Below are 20,935 nucleotides of genomic sequence, written 5' to 3'. Positions count from 1 at the left end.
AAAAAAATAACCATCACAGGTGGTCTGTTCAGTTAAACTTCAGTTGAGGAGTTATGATTTTCCAACATGATTACTTTAAGATGCGGCACTTGTCTTTGGTGATGATTTGCTACAGAGGTCTGAAATTTTCATTTAAGTTACTTTCAAACTAGTTTGAGGCACATAAGAAAGCTTTGTTTTTGTGTAGAAACAGTTTGTAATTTGTCATTCGCTTATTTTGTAACCTTGCAATTCTCATGATTTTGGACTTTTGCAAAAAAGCAGATTCAGTTTTAGAAGATGAAGATTTGACTTTAATATCATCCAAAATAATATGTCAAGAGAAAGAAAGTCAAAAACATTTTGACCAATATCAACATTGTTCTACAACATTCTAAAATAACAGTTTGAAACACTAGAATATAACAAGTTTTGTATGATTGGCTAATTTCTTTATAGTTATACCATATCTTTGATTTGTTAGACTGTCATGCTCTGGACCTTGTTAAAAATAGGCTTTAAAAAGATCAATTACAAATTCAACATTTTTGAGGGTTTTTTGGTAGCTTGATTTATAAATGGGATTATTGTTTTGCCATGCATGTACATTTGGCAGATGACCACTAGCTAATATTTTTTGTTGTTGTTTTAAAGCAAGTCATACACTGAAGTTGGTTTTGCTCTATACAACAATAGAATTCATATTTAGTATTTTGTATTTGTTCATTTTAATAATTTGTTAATTTATTTTTTTTAATATCATTGTTCAACTGACTGAGGTAACTGAGTTTGTTTTGTTCCTTTTTTGCTGATTAAGTCATTGGTCTTCCCTGTGAACAGTAGTATCCAATCAGTATTCCATTTGGATTGAACAGATAGCACTAGTCTTTAATGATGGAGTAACTGGCTACGTTTTTCTTCTTGTGCATGAAGTTTTCTTAAAAGAGCAATCCATATAGAATAATCGACAGAGAGCATGAATTTTAGGTTAAAACATTTTATCTCACTCTTGCTGCTTACTAATTATTATGACCTTCAGCAAGCTGTATAACTTTTCAGTCTTAGTTTCCTCATCTGAAAAAATGAGGACAGTACCTATTTCCAAATTTATAATTATAAATATTTGAAAAACTCTATGAACAGTATTGTATGTCAGGCGTTTAATAATAAATGTTTCCTTTCCTGTTCCCATCTTCATGTACTCATAATTTGAGACTTAGGTTAAAAAAGTTAAAGAACTTTGAGCCAGGCAAGGTGGCTCATGCCTGTAATCCTAGTAATTCAGGAGGCTAAGGCAGGAGGATCACAAGCTCCAGATCAGCCTGACAATTTAGCAAGACCTGTCTCTCAATCAAAAATAAAAGGGAATGGGGAAAGGGAGTGTAGTGTAGTGGTAAAGGACCGTGGGTTCAATCTCCAGTACCAGAAGAAAAAAAAAAAAAGAACTTTCTGAGCATTTACCTAAACTAGATTTGAAAAGTTATTTTAGGATTAGTTTGCCATTTACTTCAGACTGTTCTCTCCAGTGCAGGAGTGTTTGAGAAAGGAAAGAATGATTTGAACATTGTAAATAGCTACCAGACTATAGTATCTTGAGCACATATTTTTGATAATTGTACTTAACATATCCATAAAAGTGTTTTTTATTTATCTTTAATCACAGGTACAGGAACCTTAAAGATAGATTTTGTTGGAGAGCTGAATGACAAAATGAAAGGTTTCTATAGAAGTAAATATACTACCCCTTCTGGAGAGGTGCGCTATGCTGCTGTAACACAGTTTGAGGTATGTGTTATTCTTCTCTAACATTATGATTTTTAACCATGTTACAAAACTTTATTCTATTTGGGATAATTATTTGACACTACATGCCTTTGAACATAATTATAGAATATTTTATATTCAGCCATTGTTTCTATCTTCAAAATGGAGAGAATTAAGTGTGTGTGTTGGGAATGATTATATATAGTTGTATACACATACACACATACATTCAGGGAAAGAAGTTTCAATACCTGCCAAAACTGTTGTGTCCTCCCCACCCCGTATTGGGGATAAAAGCCAGGGGTCCTCTACCACTGAGCTACATCCCTCCTGTATCCCAATTTATTTTCCCCCTGAGACAAGATCTCACTAAATTGCATAAGACTGGTCTCAAAATTGTGATCTTTCTGCCCATCAGCCTTATGAATCTCTAGGATCACAGTCATGTGCTACCATGCCTCGTTGAATTGCTTTTATACTATGTGTCTTTCTTAATTGCCTTTCTCAATTTTATATTTGATAACTATGGGTTTTCCTACTACATTATTAGCTATTTTGTGGCATTCCTTTGCTGCTACCACTGCTTCCTTTATGTGTGTGTGTGTGTGTGTGTGTGTGTGTGTGTTGCTGGGGAATGAACTGAGGGCCTTGCACATGCTTGGCAAGTATTCTACTACTAAGCTACAGCCTAACCCTTTTTTTCAATTTGAGATGGGGTCTGATTACATTGCCCAGGCTGGTCTCAAACTTGATAGTCCTGTCTCAGCCGCCTGGGTAGGTGTATGTCACCATACCTGGCTATTTTGCTCCTTTGACATTTCCTTTGTTTATCTTACTTACGGTATTTGTGCTTTCTTTCAAGTGTAAGTTATATAAATTGTTTCAAATCTGCTAATGGTATTTTTATGTGTTAAATCTAATTAAATTTATTTCTGTAAATTTCAGTATGAATTAATGATAGAATTGATGATGTCCATTTTCCAACTTCTTTGTTTATCCTTGGACTATTTGTTTTGTGTAACCTGAAATTTTAGGTGCAGTTTAGTGCAACTTATTTTACCTGGTATATATTCTCTTTCAAGAATTTTAAACCTTCTGGGTTTTTTTGTTTGTTTGTTTTTGGTACTGGGGATGGAACCCAGAGGCACTTAACCAGTGAGCCATATCCCCAGCCCTTTTGTGTATTTTATTCAGAGACAGGGTCTTACTGAGTTGCTTGGGGCCTTGCTGGGTTGCTGAGGCTGGCTTTGAACTTGCAATCCTCATGTCTTAGCCTCAGGAGCCACTGGGATTACAGGCGTGCTCCAGTGGGCCTGGTTCCTTCTGGTTTTTGTTGTTGTTGTTGTTTAATTTTTAGTTGTAGGTGGACATAATACCTTTATTTTACTTATTTATTTTTATGTGGTGCTGAGGATCGAACCCAGTGCCTCATGCATGCTAGGCAAGTGTTCTACCACTGAGCCACACCCCCAGCCCTCCTTCTGTTATTTTAATATAACATTTGCCACTACTGTTTAGGCTTAATTCTGTCTGAATGATTCTAAAGCCTTTTTGTAATCCTTTGAACACTTCATCCTGGAATGTTGACGGGAGTATGTATCCAAAACAATTTTCCTTCCTTCCTTCCTTCCTTCCTTCCTTCCTTCCTTCCTTCCTTCCTTCCTTCCTTCCTTCCATGTGTTAAATCTAATTAATTTTATTTCTGTAAATTTCAATATGAATTAATGATAGAATTGATGATGTTCATTTTACAACTTCTTTGTTTATCCTTCCTTCCTTCCTTCCTTCCATCCATCCATCCATCAGGGATTGAACCCAGGGTCACTTAATCACAGAGCCACTTCTCTAGCCCTTTTTTATTTTTTGAGACAGGTCTCACTTAGTTCCTTAGGGCTTGCTAAATTTCTGAAGCTGGCTTTGAACTTGGAATTCTCCTTCCTCAGCCTTCTGAGCTGCTGGGATTACAGGCGTGTGCCACCTTGCCTGGCCTCCAAATTTTTTTTTTTTTTAAAGAGAGGATGTATGTGTGGTATAATTTCTGAGTGTTTACATATTTGAAAACCTGTTATTTGCCTTTATACTTGATCAGTTTTACTGGGTATATAGATTTGTTGATGAAAAACAAAAGAGCTATCTGGAAGCTGCTCTGGTCTGTGTTTTTCTCCCGTTGGGCATAAACAATATCACAAAATACCAACCTCAGATAAGGGAAATCTGAGACCATGATAAAGTGAGACAAAACAAGAATACTTCATAATTTCATCTAGGCATAGACAAAAAACAAGGTCATTTTGGCTCACAAAATACCAAGTATCTCCAAGTCTGTTAAAATGAGTGACTACTGCATTTTTACCCATTATAGTTTTATGCTTGCTCTAGGCTGCCCTCCCTACGGGTTTTTTTAAATACCCACTCTTAGAATTGCCCTTACTTGCTCATGTGCTCTTTCTCTCTTGTGGCACTGAGGATGGAATCAGTGGCATTCTACCACTGAGCTACATCTCCAAGTTTTTATTTTTTATTTTGGTCTTTTTAAGGCCTAGGCTGGCCTCAAACTTGTGATCCTCCTGCCTCAGCTTCCCAAACTGCTGGGATTATAGGCATGTGTCACTGTGCCTAGCTCCTGCCCCTACTTTCTGACAGCACTCAACCTGGAGTGAATCTCTGCTTCCTAGTCCCAGCTTACCCAGCCAAATCATATAATAGGGTGGTGAAACATCCTGTAGTTCCCTGTGGTATGAATTCTTGCAGCAGTGAGTAGTAAGCCCAGTTTATTCAACTATAAGAATAATACAATTAGCTTAAAAACTTTTCCTTTCAAAGGTCTATAAATATTTTTCCAAAGTCATTCGTAAATCATTTTATCAAGAGAAATCACAGACTAGAGTGTTTCTTCTCCTTTGTAGGTAACACATTATTTTGTTTTGCTTTGTTTTCTTCCTTCTCAAATTATTTCTTTTTTGGGTGGGGCTGGGGCAGGTACCAGGGATTGAACTCAGGAGTGCTTAACCACTGAGCCAAATCCCCAGTCCTTTTTTAATTTTATTTAGAGACAGAGTCTCACTGAGTTGCTCAGGGCCTCATTAAATTGCTGAGGCTGGCTTTGAACTTGAGATCCTCCTGCCTCAGCCCCTGGAGCCACTGAGGTTACAGGTGTGGGCCAATGTGCCCAGTATCAAATTATTTCTTGATCCTGAAAATTAAAAAAAAAAATTACCAGGAGCTAACTTTTCATTAGTTTTGCGTATTACTTGGTGAACCCTGTTGGTTTTTCAGATTCAGATCTTCCTTCAGTGTAGCATAATTTTCCCATTACATTTTCTTTGTAGTATCTGTTGTGATCTCTTCTTCAGGAACACCAGTTAGTAATAAATTTAGCTCCTGTGTCTCTCAAGTGAACCTTTCATTGCTTTTATCACTATATCCTTTGGACATTTTAAAACTTAAATCTTGTTATCTATGTTACTTATTTAATATTATCAAGTATGAAATCATTTCTCTACAGCTGTTGCTTCTAATTTAAAAATTTCTGTGCTGTAATTTATTTCATTATATCATGTTTTCTAATATCTTGTGTATTCATTGATAGAATCATATGATTTACTTAAATTTGAGTGCGCTGTTAGCTAGCCATCTAACATTTTACTCTTGAAGAAATCCTTTTTCAGAAATAATATACTACTTCTGCATATTTTATTACTTTTCATGTTCTTATCATTCTTTCCATTTTATGATTTTGTTCTGATTCTAAAGTTCATTTTATTATTACTGATATCCTTCAGAGACATTAGATTTTATCTTGCTTTAAGTGCATTCTTTTTTGATTTTGATTCGTTAATTTTTTTTTTAAATAAATGGAACTGGGATTGAACCCAGGACCCCGAGTATTCTAGGCAAGCACTCTAACACCAAGCTACATCCCTAGCCCTTTTTATTTTATTTCAAGACAGGGTCTTGCTAAATTGCCCAGGCTGGCCTCAAACTTGCAATTCTCCTACCACAACTTCCCAGGTAGCTGATTCTTTTTTTATTTTTAAAGAAAGATCGAGGTCTTTTTAAGTAGGTGAGGTGGTAATAGTTTCACTTGTAGTGTATGGAAATGCTATTAAACTAATGACCTGTTTTGAATTGACAGAGCATCTATCTTTATTCCCGTTGCTGCCATTCCAGATAACAAACAAACAAACAACAAAACACACACACAAACACACCAGACTGAGAATACTTTAATTTTAAAATAAAAGCGAGAGAGGCAGCCTTTCATGTTTTCCCAGCTCTGAATCCTTACAGCATACTGTTGAGTGTTCTGTGCTTTGTGTTATGTTAGCATTACTGGTGAAGTCAATTACATTAAATTTGAAATGTTTTATTAAAAGCAAAAATATAATTATAAATGATTCCCATATCTTGTTAAGATCTATAGCAGACCTAGTTCCTAGATAATTGCTGGTATGACAAAGGGAGCAAGCATTTTATTTTCTTAGTAGTTAGTATTGTAGCTTGTTGCCTGGCATTGATCAAATGAAGGAATGAATGATGGAGAAATGGTGATTATGTCTTGAAATTACCTTTTAGGTTAATTTTGTGGTACTTTGATATTTAATTTTTGTGGTATTTAATTTCGTGGTATTTTCATATTTTTTTCTTAAGGCTACTGATGCCCGGAGGGCTTTTCCTTGCTGGGATGAACCTGCAATCAAAGCAACTTTTGATATCTCACTGGTTGTTCCTAAAGACAGAGTAGCTTTATCAAATATGGTATGTTTATGTTTTACAAGTCCATTTAAATATTTAATAGGCTTAGGTATATTTAGTTTGCTGATTAGGTTGGATAACATGAAACCACTAGTACAGTGTATAACAGAAACACCAGTATTAGTTTTCTTTATTTTCAGGTAAGCCCTCTTTTTCATAGTTGCCTTATTTTTTGGAGAGTTTTCCTCCTCATGGAAGAAATTTCTTGTTAAATACATGAATAACATTATCTACTTCTTTATTAAAGATATAAAAAGAAATTTAAAAGATATTACCCAAATGAAAAAGGTCTTAATTTTCTTATTAAATACCAGAAGTTATAGCTATAAAGTGTATTTTCTCTTCACTACTGTCATTGATCTCATTCATAAATAAAGTAAGCATTCATCACTTGAAGTGTATTGTCTAGAATTGCCTTGTTTAAGACATGTAGTAGCCGGCAGTTTATAGTGTGACTCTGAGGCACTTGGAAAAACCTACTGTACCTGAAAATAAGTAGTTTTTGCCTATTTATTAGTGGAGAGAATTCCATAGATAGAATGTCATTCTCTTCTTAAATATTCCTAGAGAGGAAGCTAACATATTAAACTGAAATATTAATTTATATTTTAGTGTAAATGAATTTATTAGGTTCTATTCTTGAATAAATTTTCCTTGGAAATTAGAAAGAGTTTGAATAGGACAAAAAGGAGGACACCAGAGAAAAATTAATTTCTGAGGGTAAAGTGAACATTTCTTATAAATTTGCTCAGATCCAGTCTTATTGTAGAGACTGCTTGAGATCTAGAAATCTGTACCTTTAAAATATAATCCACTGTTATATTTATTTTTATTGATAATTTTTCTCCTATCCTTATTTCATTTGAAAAGTTTTTGAAATCTTACTTAAAACATCCCAGTGTCTGGTATATAATAAGAATTTTTAAAAAGTTGATTTCTTTTTTTCCTCTCACAAGTCTTCATAATTTGAATATTTTAGCCCCCAGCTAAATATTTGTATGAGTGCTTTATCAAATCACTCTCCTTCTTGAGAGGAAAGATCTTGGTAGCACTGGATGAATTGGGATGGAAAAGCAAGCCATTTTGGAAAGTAGAAAAGAAAAACATTGAAATCTGCAGCTTTTGGCTAGTGTTTACTCTTAGGTATTAGTGTAAATCTGTTTAAATTTTCTTTATTCTCCCTGTCTTTTTTTTAAAGAATGTAATTGACCGGAAACCATATCCTGATGATGAAAATTTAGTGGAAGTGAAGTTTGCTCGAACACCTGTTATGTCTACATATCTGGTTGCATTTGTTGTGGGTGAATATGACTTTGTAGAAACAAGGTCAAAAGATGGTGTGTGTGTTCGTGTTTACACCCCTGTTGGCAAAGCAGAGCAAGGAAAATTTGCGTTAGAGGTAAATGTACTTGAAGAGGATTGTTCCAACAGTCCATAACTCCAGGTTGGGGAATTTACATTTCTGATCAATTACTTAGTACCATTATTTATAATTTAACCTGAAAGTTGTTGTGTTACTTTGGTTTTATTTTTAATAGAACTTTGGAAATACCAACTTTAATGTTGTATTAACATTTTACAAAATGATTCAGAGAATATAAGTCAGACTTGGGATGTAGCTCAGTAATAGAGCACTTGCTTTTAGCATGCACAAAGCGGTGGGTTTAAACTCTAGCTCTGAAAAAAAAAACCGATTATATATAAAAGTAAAATTTATTTAGGAAAAGGGCAAGAAAATATGTAGTTATATTTTTTTCATACCAAATTACAAATGGATTAGGGTTTGACCAATGTATACAAAGCTTGGGGCTAAGGCAGTCTTTGGAAGTAGGGCTCCCTGGGATTGATTTCTAGTAACTTGAGATACTTTGGCTTGCAACAGGTTTCCTTTGTGGATTTCTATATGAATTATAATAAAATACTTATCAGTTGGTTCTTTTGTTTATACTTTTATAGGTTGCTGCTAAAACCTTGCCTTTTTATAAAGACTACTTCAATGTTCCTTATCCTCTACCTAAAATTGATCTCATTGCTATTGCAGACTTTGCAGCTGGTAAAGTAAATTTCATTTTATTGCTGAATTGTAATAAATTTATTTGAATTTTGAGATTTTTGAGGAAGAAACATTCATATGTATCAATAAATGTTTATATTTATTTTATGAAGGTGCCATGGAGAACTGGGGCCTTGTTACTTATAGGTATGTTAATGATGCATTACTCTGCCCTATCTTTCTCATCATTGTCTTCATAAGGGCTTCCTCCTAATCACAGTTGAGCAGCTTCTGCTTTGTGATCTGGTATAAATTTTTCTGGCTCCCTCCAGTTCCATGCACATTTAAAAAATGCAGATAGACATCCCCCTCTGGTGCTACTATCTTTGCATGTAAAATTTTAAAAGTGAGCATCTGGCATTAGTAGCATTTTTGGATATATTCTTGGCTGAGTCTTTCATTTCAGTGCCTTTCCTTCCTCCAGTAGTTTGATAGTTATTTATCCAGTTTGAAGAACCTCTGATTTCATATCTTCTAGCCAAGGTTTTACATTTCTGTCACCACAACACAACCATGTGGTTGTGTAAATTTTAAAACAAAGTCTGTAAACATTTTTTTTGCCTTCTACTTTCAATTGCCTTTTTAGATGCATTAAGTTTTGGACATCCTGCTCAGTGTTCTTTTCGGGACATTGGAATGCATCTTTCCCCTCCGCTTCCCTCAGTTAATGGAAGGACTTCTTCTCTACCACAATTATCCCTAATCCCTTAGACAAAGTGTTTCTAAAATTTCAGAAAACAAACAGATAATTAAACTGTTTCACATCTATTTGGGGTAGTCTTGAATATTCCTAGAATTTTTTCTATCCTGTGTATGCTAAAAAATGTTTTCTTGGTATCTAATTGATCTGAATGTTCCCCACTTGTGCAAGTCTGCTTTTATTACAATATTTTAATTGTTTCAATTTTTTCCCCCTTTAACACAGGGAGACTGCATTGCTTATTGATCCAAAAAACTCCTGTTCTTCATCACGCCAGTGGGTTGCTCTGGTTGTGGGACATGAACTCGCCCATCAATGGTTTGGAAATCTTGTTACTATGGTATTTAATATTTTTAAGTGCTCAAATATATTTATTTTCATCTTGCTGTGTATTATTTTGGCCACATTATGTTTCAGGATTGGCTGTAACATTGTGCCAAAAAATAATTGATTCAAAAATTTTATTTTAAAAGATCTACTTTGAAAAGCATTCATAATCTCTGTGTTGATTGAGAACATATGGACAATTTAACTTGTTCTATAATTTGTCTGCAAATGGGGAATTTCAAGATACTAAATTGGGTGAGAAACATTCCTCTTTGGTAAAGATGAATGTATCATGCAGTGAGATTCCAGGCTAACTGTAGTTTCTTGAGTCATCTTTGTGGTTCACTAGCTGAAATGTAACCAGATAAATAACAAACTGATCTTTGATTAGATTGAAATGTTTTCGGGGGCCATTTTGTTGTTTCCTAAAATATTAAGTTGAGGGCTGGGGATGAGGCTCAAGCGGTAGCACGCCCACCTCGCATGCGTGTGGCCCGGGTTCGATCCCCAGCACCACATACCAACAAAGATGTTGTATCCACTGATAACTAGAAAATAAATATTGAAATTCTCTCTCTCAAAAAAAAAAATTAAAAAAAATATTAAGTTGAAATATGATGAAATGAAAGCTAAAAAAAATGCTAAAACTACAGAATGACTACAAAATAAAGGTATATTAAAATTTCAACAGTGCTGTTGAAATCCTCATTTATCAGAGTGTTTGCAGTGAATAATCTGTACATTAGTCCTGACCTTTCACTCTTACTCAAATAAATCCTGTCTATGGAAGCCCTTAGGAGCACAGGATATTAAGTGAACTAAAAGTACCTCTGCAGTGAAAGAACTGGAGATTGTAGAGCCAGCCAGATTCCTTGATAGCATTTTAGGCTGCTAAAGAGTTGATCCTGGCTTGAATGTTGTTTAAATTCATATGTATGTTTTAGAAACAAGGAACAAAGTATGGCATTTACAAGTATGACATGCCTGATTCAGTCCTTGAAAATAAACTCTTTCCTTTACCTTTGAATATTTAAAATTTTACTTACAAATGAAAAAAATTTTTTGAAATAAAATTTCATGTGGAATTATGTGTTAGTGCCTGCATTCAAATACATGCAAAAAATTATCTTTTAATGAAGCAGTTTGCTACTTTCTATCAAAATTTTTTCCTTAGCTTTTAGAAAACTTATGATTTTATTTTGAAACTACCATAAATTTTAGTAAAGGAAATGTGTGCATATTGTTTACCAGCAACTTTTTACTGGATTTATATAACCGTTCTAATTATTATAGATGTGAGTTGTTTGATAAACTGAAACTCCATGTGGGTTGAAGAACAATTTATTTTAATAGAGTCTACTAGTTAAGTAGCACTGAGACAACTAGCCACCTATCTTATAATGTTAAAAGTATTTGATCTTTTCAGTATTTCTAAATACTTTTGTTTTACACTAGGATTTTGGTCTCTGCCTTAGATTAATATATGTCCTTCCTTTGCTAAGAAATTTAATCAACTTTTTTATTTTTTTAATAGATGGACACCATACCTTTAATTAATTAATTTATTTTTTTAATGTGATGCTGAGGATCACATATGCTAGGCAAGTGCTCTACCACTGAGCTACAACCCCAGCCCCTATAATCAACTTTAATAAAAATTAGATTAAGATAACTGTCTAAAAAGTTGACTTTTAAAAAATGTAATTTTTTATTTTTATGTCACCCATTTGTTCTTTGTTCATTTCTCCCTCTTCCTCTCCTGTCTTTCTTTCTCTCTACATACATACATACACATATATATATATATATATATATATATACACACACACACACACACACACACACACACACACACACACAAAATACCTTTATTTTACTTATTTTTTGTGGTGTTGAGGATCAAACCCAGTGCCTCACACATGCTAGGCAAGTGCTCTGCCACTGAGCTATAACCCCAGCCCCTCGCTATATATTCTTAAAATAGTGAGAATTTTGAATTCCATAAATGCTTAAATACCATTCATTACAGAACTACTTCCTGCCATGACATTTCTGTTAATTTCACATAAATCTTATTGAAGTAGTATTGTTTTTCTATTTATCTAGAAAGTTCAAATCAGCTTCTCATTTTTTTTCCTAGTCATTATAGAAATAATTTCCAGTTTTCCTGTTTTGTTCTGATAGCTTTCTGGGTTTCTTGTTGTTTGTTTTAAGAAAAATTTGTAACTACATTTTATGTAACGATACCTCTGCTCTTACCTGTATTTATCTTTTCTCTTTTCCTATCCATCTATAGATTCCTTCCCTCCCACTTTCCTTCTTTTGTCCTTTGGTAGTAAGAAGTTATTTAATCAATGTTTTGAAAATGTCTCTCAGTCATGACTCTGATATCACTAGTTGGTCATTGTTGACATATGATGCTTCTCTTTTTTTCACAAATGTTTTCAATTTAATTTTAGTTGATTAAATCGTAAGTTTTGGAGGATAGTAGAAAGGACATGCTTTTCAAATTAGTGGAATTGCAGTCATTTTGTTTTTTTCAAATATTTTAACCTTTTGTTTTTAGGAATGGTGGACTCATCTTTGGTTGAATGAAGGCTTCGCATCCTGGATTGAGTATCTATGTGTAGACCACTGCTTTCCAGAGTATGATATCTGGACTCAGTTTGTTTCTGCTGATTACACCCGAGCCCAGGAGCTTGATGCCTTAGATAACAGCCATCCTATTGAAGTGAGCTATACTTTCCAACCATTGGCTTATGACTGCTTTCCTTTCAGTGAAATGAATAATTAGTTATGGAGAAGCTTAGGATTCTGAAAGCAAGAAAAATTGCACGAATGGTTCCACTTTTTTTAAAATTGCAATACTGGAAATTGAACTTAGGAACTTGTATATTCTAAGCAAGTGCTCTGCCACTGAACTATATCCCTATCCTTCACTTGTTTTTATAGTTCATATTTCCAGTCTTGAAGATCTAAAAAGAATACGTTCTAATTAATATTTCATTTTAAGGTAGCTCATATAAAAATTTTGGACGGTGCTATGTACATTTTTGTAGAATGATACTGTAGGAACCATATGTCTTAAATAACACTATGATTCCATTGTTTCTCTCAAGGAAAATGCTAGACACATTATTTCATTATTGTCATTATGTTTTTGTGCATTTTTAATTCTCTTGAGTTAGCCTATCCTTACTTCAGTTAGTATATACATATATATTTTACATTCAGAGAACTAGAGTTATAATCCTACTTTGACATACTTAGCTAAGATTGATATATTTATGAATAGTTAAAATTAACATAAGAAATCAAATGTTTTACATCTCTATATTCCTTTCCCTCCCACTCCCCACCAAGAATAAACAGAGCTGTAACAACTTGCCTGCCAGAAGAGCAGAGTCAGGACTAGAACCTAGGCTCTGAAAGATAACGGGGATTGTGTTATATATTCTACTTCATTAACACTAGTTACTATGCCCTTTTGAGGGTTAAGATACACATTGTGAGTGATCTAAAGGCAGAAAACTATAAGTTAGAAGGGTTTTCCTAGAAAGCTCTTTATGTAATTCAGTATTACAGGCTGTCTGCTTCCTGTCATAACCCTGAATCACACTGTCTGCCAGGTCAGTGTGGGCCATCCATCTGAGGTTGATGAGATATTTGATGCTATATCATATAGTAAAGGTGCATCTGTCATCCGAATGCTACATGACTACATTGGGGATAAGGTAAAAGAGCAATTTTTTTTTTTAAATCTTCCATTCTTTTGTGGTGAAATCCTAAATTTTGCATGGATAAAATGTCTGGCTTTTTAAAAAAATTAAGTTCCTAGGTAATTTTTGGCTTATCTTCATTTCTTTTTTTATTTACTTTTGTGGTGTCTTAGAAGAAAAATGTGCCAAGTATGTTTTGGGATAGTAATGGGAGGCTGATTTAAAACTTTAATTAGAAGACTAAGTGTATACATTCTTAAAAGGTAGTAAATGTTAGAGGGATAGATGTTTTCCAGTATATCTGATACTTGAGTAATTGAGTAAATTTTGCTTTTGACTACTAATATGCATATATACTGTAAAGTCCAAAATCTGACTCTTCTGGATTTAAAAATTGTGTTTTCTCAGGACTTTAAGAAAGGAATGAATATGTATTTAACCAAGTTTCAACAAAAGAATGCTGCTACAGGTAATCTTAATAGCTTGAGTTAGTATTGAAAGCATTGCCACTTTATCCAGGGTGGGAAATTTCTAACAAACTTCTGGGTAACCTAGTGCTACTAAGTCATGGGTCACACTTTTGAAAAGCAAAGCCTACCATTTAACATTTTTTTTCCTTGTTATTTATGAAAGTCAATTGGCAGTTCAATGCCTACTTATCCACTACTTCTTGCCCTGCTGCATTCTATTCAAGTGTACCTCTTCTTTTTTTAAATATATATGTGTTATTTTTTAGCTATAGATTGTCACAATACCTTTATTTGTTTAGTTTATGTAGTGCTGAGGATCGAACCCAGTGCCTCACACATACTAGGCAAGTGCTGTACCACTGAGCCACAACTCCAGCTCAAGTTCATCTCTTATATTGAGGCTAGAGTTATCTTGCTAGAGGGAATATCAGATCATATCCTCCTATTTATTGTCACTGAAGTCTATACCTCTTTGTAAGCCAGTGATCAATAGGTTAGCCCCTACCTAATGTTTTAGCGTCATCTCCTGTTATTCCCACTCTCATACCCTACTTTCTTGGAGCTTATTGAACATATTGCTATTGTTTCTACTTTTCCTGTTTGTACATTAGACCATTTATTCTGTGTACCTTTATTCCCTTGTGTGTGTGATGAACAACTCCAAGTTGAAGGCTAAAAATCATACTTGTGAACCCTTTATTTTCTTTGGATTTTTCTTTATGTGCTTTTCCTTCCTCTGTGCATGCTACCATCATAGTATGTACCCCTTATTGGTATTTTGCTTTATCTTCCACCATATGAATTTAACCCTGAGTTTTACTTCAGTTTGATAAGCAATGAATATTTTAAAACTGGTTAATTGAATGGATACAATGCTTATTTACACAGTGAGTTTGAAAAGTTTCTATATTTTCATTCTTATTTCTTATTTGAACTCATTTGTCTTTTGTTATAGTTTATAATTTTTCTTATATGCTAGAATGATTAAGAACATCTTAGAATAAAAGACCAGTTTTTTAATTTATTTTATTGGTGCATTATAGTTGTACATAATATGGAATTTATTATCACATATTTGTATAGGTACACAGTATAACAATATAATTTGGCCAGTATCTCTTCCCAGTGCTTCCTCCCTTCCACCCCGCCTCTATCTCTCAGTCCCTTTTCTTAACTGATCTCCCTTTGATTTTCATGATATCTAACCACACCTACCTTTCTTTACCTTTTTCCTCTCTAGTTCCGTATATGAGAAAAAACCATACAACCCTTGACATCTGAGTTTGACTTATTTAACTTAACATAATGGTTTCTAGTTTTATCCATTTTCCTTCAAATGACATAATTTCATTTTTCTTTATGGCTGAATAAAACTCCCGTGTGTGTGTGTGTGTGTGTGTGTGTGTGTGTGTGTATGACATTTCTTTATCCATTCATCTGTTGATGGACACCTAAGCTGGTTCCATAGCTGGGCTGTTGTGAATTGTGCTGCTATAAATGTGGGTATACATATATCACTATAGTATGATGACTAATTCTTTAGGATAAATAATGAGAAGTGGTATAGCTGGATCATATGGTGGTTCCATGCTTAAATCTTTCAAGGTACCTCCATACTGATTTATGTAATGGTTGTACTAATTTACAAACCAAAAAATGTTCCTATATCCTCTCCAGCATTTACTGTTATTTGTATTCTTGATGACTACCATTCTGACTGGTCATTTCCATTTCTTTGAAGTGTGTCTGTTTAATTCATTTGCCCATTTATTTTTATTTTATTTTATTTTATTGGTATTGGGGAACTGGATTATTATTATTTTTTTGTGTGTGTGAAATTTTTTTGAGTTTTTTGTATATTCTAGATATTAATCTTATGTCAGAAGAGTAGTAAAGATTTTTCTCCCATTTTGTAGGTCCTCTTCTTTACATTCCTAATTATTCCTTTGCTGTGCAGAAGTTTTTTAATTTGCTGCCATCCTATTTATTAACTCTTGGCATTATTTCCTGAGCTTTAGGGATCTCCTATTAAGAAAATTGTTGCCTGTGCCTGCATGCTGGAGTCTTGATGCTATATTTTCTTCTAGGAGTTAAATAGTTTCTGTTCTAATTCCTAGGTCTTTGATCTGTTTTGAGTTGATTTTTATGCAGGGTGAGAGAGAAGGGTCTAGTTTCATTCTTCTACATATGGATAACAAGTTTTCCCAGCACCATTTGTTAAAAAGACTGAAAGCCAAGTTTTTATAAGGAGATGTTAATTTGGCCTACTGTTTCCTGAACCTGAAAGAAACAAAGAATTGGTCAGCATTGCAGTGTTAAGAGTTAAATAATATTTCTAATTTGTTTTAAGAAAATAAACACATAAACATTTTAGATTATCATTGTTTGTGATTTGCCTTCCAGAGGATCTTTGGGAAAGTTTAGAAAATGCTAGTGGCAAACCCATAGCAGCTGTGATGAATACCTGGACCAAACAAATGGGATTCCCTCTCATTTATGTGGAAGCAGAACAGGTAAACTTATAAAAAGTCCTATTTGTCTGATATTACACTGCATGAAATTCAGTTCAGTGTTACCAAATTTGCTTTTCTGTACTTTTTAAATTGTAGTGAAATTTATACCAACCTTGTACTCTTTTCTCAGTGACTTTGCCCCTGCCCAATATCATTAAATTATACATAGTTAGGGAACAAAATTGTCTGCTTGTACTATCCTCAGGAAGACTGTGAAAATTTGTTGGTTTACTTCTAAAAACACTATTTGATGTTTATTCTTGTTTTGGTGCTGGGGATTGAATCCAGGGTTTTAGGCATGCAAGGCAAGTGCTCTACCACTGGGCTAAATAAACCCCAATCCCCATATGAGTTTCATTCTAGAAATACAAGGTTGATTTAATATTTAAAAAGTCTTACTACAAGAGCTAGGCATAGTGGCACTGACCTATAATCGCAGTTACGTGGGAGGCTGAGGCAGAAGAATCAAAAGATTCAGGGCAATCTGGGCAATTCATTGAGACCCCCATCTTAAAAAAAGAAAATCTCACTATATTACTAGAACCAAATAGAAGAACCATGTAATCATTGATTAAATGTAGAAAAAAAAAATTTGGTAAAATTCAATATGCCTTTATAATTTCCTTTTATAATATTGTTTTTATTGTTGATTGATTGAACCTGAATTAAAGAGGAGTACTTCAGAATGAGTTATTCTCCAGCAGGACTGAAAATTACACGTGAACCCTTAATGCCTACCAAAAAGTTTGTCTTAATTCAGTTTTACTTATGAAATTATTCTCTTAAATGTGTTTGTCAAGGTTTTGTGAGCTGTGTAGGAAATTAGTTGCTATCCATTTTTAAGGAAAAAGATTGATAGCACTTTCTTCTCTTTATTTTTTGGTACAGGGGAATGAACTCAAGGGTACTTAACCACTGAGCCACATCCCCAGCCCTATTTGTTTTTTTATTTTGAAATAGGGTCTTGCTAATTTGCTTAGGACCTCACTAAGTTGCTGAGGCTAGCTTCAAAAGTTGCAGTCCTTCTGCCTCAGCCTCCTGAGTTGCCGAGATTACAGGTGGGCACCACTATGCCCAGTTTATAACTTTTTTTCTTGTCTTGAACTGTTTATAAAGTCAAGTATAATTTTACAAAGTATTTACAATTTTATAATTTTTAAATTTATAATTTTACAAGTATTCTACATGACATTTAAACCACCCTTACACTCTCAAAATGCAGCCACATTTACAAAGAACATTTTAATGTGGATGCTTGCAAGTTAACCTTCTAGAGCCATATCTTAACTTAAAATATGAGTGGATTTATAATAAAGTAAACATACTGGAACACCTCTCAGTTAAATGATTGCAAGGATTTGAAATGTCAACTTAGGGAATGCAATTTATCATATTTGGTGGACTAGACTACTTCTAAGTTTAGTGACCTATATTGTGTTTCCTTTAATCTTCTTTGTCTACTTAGGAGAAAAGTCTATTATGAGATGACTCATGATATATGATTATACTCGACATTCCATATAGATTTGACAAGTAGTTATCTCTCTACCTGACTTGTTTAATATTAGCAAGCCAGCCATGGTGGTATATACCTGTAACTCCAGGGGCTCTGGAGTCTGAGTCAGGAGGTTTGCAAGTTTGAGGTTAGCCTCCTTAATTTAGTAAGGTTCTCAGCAGTTTATCAAGACCCTGTCTCAAAATAAGACATATCTGTAATCCCAATGACTCAAAAAAGAAGAAAGATATTAGCATACAAAGATGATTGTTCTTTTCATCTCTAAGCATTTCATTCCTCAAAACTATTAAACTGTTTAATGATAACATATAGTGTGAACTCTTAGTTTTAATTTTTTTCTTCAAGCAAAACACTTTAAAATTTTTTGGCGGAGGATCTGGGGTTGTGGCTCAGTGGTAGAGCACTTGCCTAGCATGTTCATCAAAATCTAAAAAAATATTTAAAAAAATTTTTTTCGGGGGGGACTGTGGGGTGAACCCAAAGCCTTATATATGCTAGATAGGTGTTCTACCACTGAGCTACTTCCCTGAGCCCCCTTGTAATTTTATTTTTGATGCAGAGTCTCACCAAGTTGTCTAGATTGGCCTTAAATTTGTGATTTTGTCTCAGCTCAGTATCTGGGACTATAAGCATGAGCCACCATGCCTGCCTCTAGTGCACACTTTTAAGAGCATAGTTGTTATCAAATAGAAAACAGGAATACCACTGCTTCTTAGTGTTACTGAAACTGAGCTTACTTTCCCCATCTAGTTACTTAAAGGTGTTGCTCTATTTCTTTTGTTGTTTTTTTGTCTATGTAAAGAGCTAAACTCACCCATTTTATAATAAAAAGGCTCTCTGTGGGGTTGGGGTTGTAGCTCAGCAGTAGAGTGCTAGCCTAGCATGTGTTAGGCACTTAACCACTGAGCCACATCCCTAAGCCATTTTTTTTTTAATTTTTTACTTAGAGACAAACTGAGTTTGATCCTCAGCTAAATAAATAAATAAATAAATAAATAAATAAATAAATAAATAAATAAATAAATAAATGGCTATCTGTGACTTAATTCTTTTGAAAGTAGAAGAGCTCTCTATATGTTATAGTTTTTTTCTTTTTTTTAAAATATTTTTGTTTAGTTGTTGATAGATCTTTTTTATTTAATATACGTATATTTTTTTATTTAATATACGTGGTGCTGAGAATCAAACTCAGTGCCTCACAGATACCAGGCAAATGCGATACCACTGAGCCACAGCCCCAGCCCTCTTTTCTTCTTTTAAATGCAGTACTGGGAATTGAACCCAGGGGCACTCTACCAGTGAGCTACATCCTCATCCCTTTTTATTTTTTATTTTGAGACAGGGTCTCGCTAAGTTGCCCAGGCCGGCCTTGAATTTGTGATCCCTCTGCCTCCATCTCTAGAGTTGCTGGGATTAAAGGCCAGCTGTTGAAGTATTTTTTTAAACAAATGAACTTGCTATTGTTGGTTCTGGCTTATTTTCAGTGCCTGCCCCCCAATCTACACACACACACTTTTTGTTTCATTGCAAAATTCATCCTTTGAAACAACATGTATGCCTATTTCATGTTTAACAAGCATTTTAAAGTTTGAATTTTGAATAGTGAGTCCACATGCCAATGTAATGTTGCTGCTTCTTAGAAGTTTAAGACTAAAGTTTAAGACTTTCTTTATAAAGATTAATATAACTTGTTTATTGTGTTGTATACCTTGAAAACTAATACATTGCTTTTAGGAACATCTCAACTGGGTATACGTCCCTTTTGAGGGGTCATATTACATGAACATTTGCCATTTATTTATTTATTTTGTTAATTTTTTAAAAAATAGTTATCAACGGACATTTATTTATTTATTTATTTATATGCGGTGTTGAGGATCGAACCCAGTGCCTCACACATTCCAGGCAAGTGCGCTACCGCTGAGCCATAGCTTCAGCCCTAATATCTATTTATCTATTTGTTTGTTTATTTATTTAAATATGTATTTTTTTAATGTTTTTTTTTAGGTGTAGATGGACACAACAAAATGCCTTTATTTTTATGTGGTGCCAAGGATCAAACCCAGGTCCCACCCGTGCTAGGCAAGTGCTCTACTGCTGAGCCACAATTTAGCCCCCTAATATTTATTTTTTTGCAGTACTAAAGATTGAATCCAGGGGGGCTGGGGATGTGGCTCAAGCAGTAGCGCGCTCGCCTGGCATGCGTGCGGCCCGGGTTCGATCCTCAGCACCACATACAAAGAAAGATGTTGTGTCCGCCGAAAACTAAAAAATAAATATTAAAAATTAAAAAAAAAAAAAAAAAAGATTGAATCCAGGGGCATTCTACCACTGAGTGCCCCCACAAACCCATTATTAATTGATTGATTGATTGATTGATGGTGCCAGGAATTGAACCCAGGGGCATTTAACCACTGAGCCACATCCCTCATCCATTTTTTTTTTTTAAATTTTTATTTTAAAACAGGGTTTTACTAAGTTTCCAAGAGAGACCTCAAATTTGCAGTCTTCCTGCCTCGGCCTCTTGAATTGATGTGATTCGAAGCATGCACCACCACAACTAGCTATTTATTTTTTTTCGCAGTGCTGGGGATGGAACTCAGGGCCTCATGTATACTGGGCAAGCACTCTACCACTGAGCTACATCCTGCCCCAGCCTTTTTTTAGAATAAAGATTCTATAGTTCATCATCGCTGCATTTTGTGTATTTATCAGTCATTTGGTTCTGTTGGTTCCATCATCTACTTTATCACAGGAATATTCCTCCCACTGCTCCAAAAGTGTTGATGCTATTATAGTCTTTATTTTGTTTCTTTAGGTAGAAGATGACAGATTACTGAAGTTGTCCCAAAAGAAGTTCTGTGCCAGTGGACCTTATGTTGGTAAGCAAATGGCTATAAATGGGAGGTAATTGATGATTTGGGGTATCAGTAGTGGGTTCCAAAGTAATAGGAAATATTATCTTTTTTTTTTTTACCCCCTAGACCACAGATTGAATTCAAGGGTGCTTAACCACTGAACAACATCTCCAGCCCTTTTTATTTTTTATTTATAGACAGGGTCTTGCTAAGTTGCTTAGGACCTCACTAAGTTGCTAACGGCTAGCTTTGAACTCAAAATCCTCCTGCCTCAGCCTCCT

General features: G+C 34.4%; 1 protein-coding gene across 1 annotated transcript in view; it reads left to right on the top strand.

The window, feature by feature from the left end:
- NPEPPS (aminopeptidase puromycin sensitive) overlaps nucleotides 1-20,935 on the top strand; it is a 96,853-nt gene that overhangs the window by 54,541 nt on the left and 21,377 nt on the right. Inside the window, exons 4-14 of the mRNA XM_081272665.1 lie at nucleotides 1,643-1,764; nucleotides 6,394-6,501; nucleotides 7,697-7,897; nucleotides 8,455-8,551; nucleotides 8,665-8,698; nucleotides 9,477-9,591; nucleotides 12,145-12,309; nucleotides 13,208-13,312; nucleotides 13,706-13,766; nucleotides 16,171-16,280; nucleotides 20,615-20,678. Of these exons, the coding sequence (XP_081128791.1) occupies nucleotides 1,643-1,764; nucleotides 6,394-6,501; nucleotides 7,697-7,897; nucleotides 8,455-8,551; nucleotides 8,665-8,698; nucleotides 9,477-9,591; nucleotides 12,145-12,309; nucleotides 13,208-13,312; nucleotides 13,706-13,766; nucleotides 16,171-16,280; nucleotides 20,615-20,678 (1,182 nt within the window). The remainder of the gene's footprint in view (nucleotides 1-1,642; nucleotides 1,765-6,393; nucleotides 6,502-7,696; nucleotides 7,898-8,454; nucleotides 8,552-8,664; nucleotides 8,699-9,476; nucleotides 9,592-12,144; nucleotides 12,310-13,207; nucleotides 13,313-13,705; nucleotides 13,767-16,170; nucleotides 16,281-20,614; nucleotides 20,679-20,935) is intronic.

This window comes from Spermophilus citellus (assembly GCF_964194105.1).
Source record: "Spermophilus citellus genome assembly, chromosome: 17".
Lineage (NCBI taxonomy): Eukaryota > Metazoa > Chordata > Mammalia > Rodentia > Sciuridae > Spermophilus > Spermophilus citellus.
Note: the sequence above shows the minus strand (reverse complement) of the source record. Positions and strands in the feature narration are given on the sequence as shown.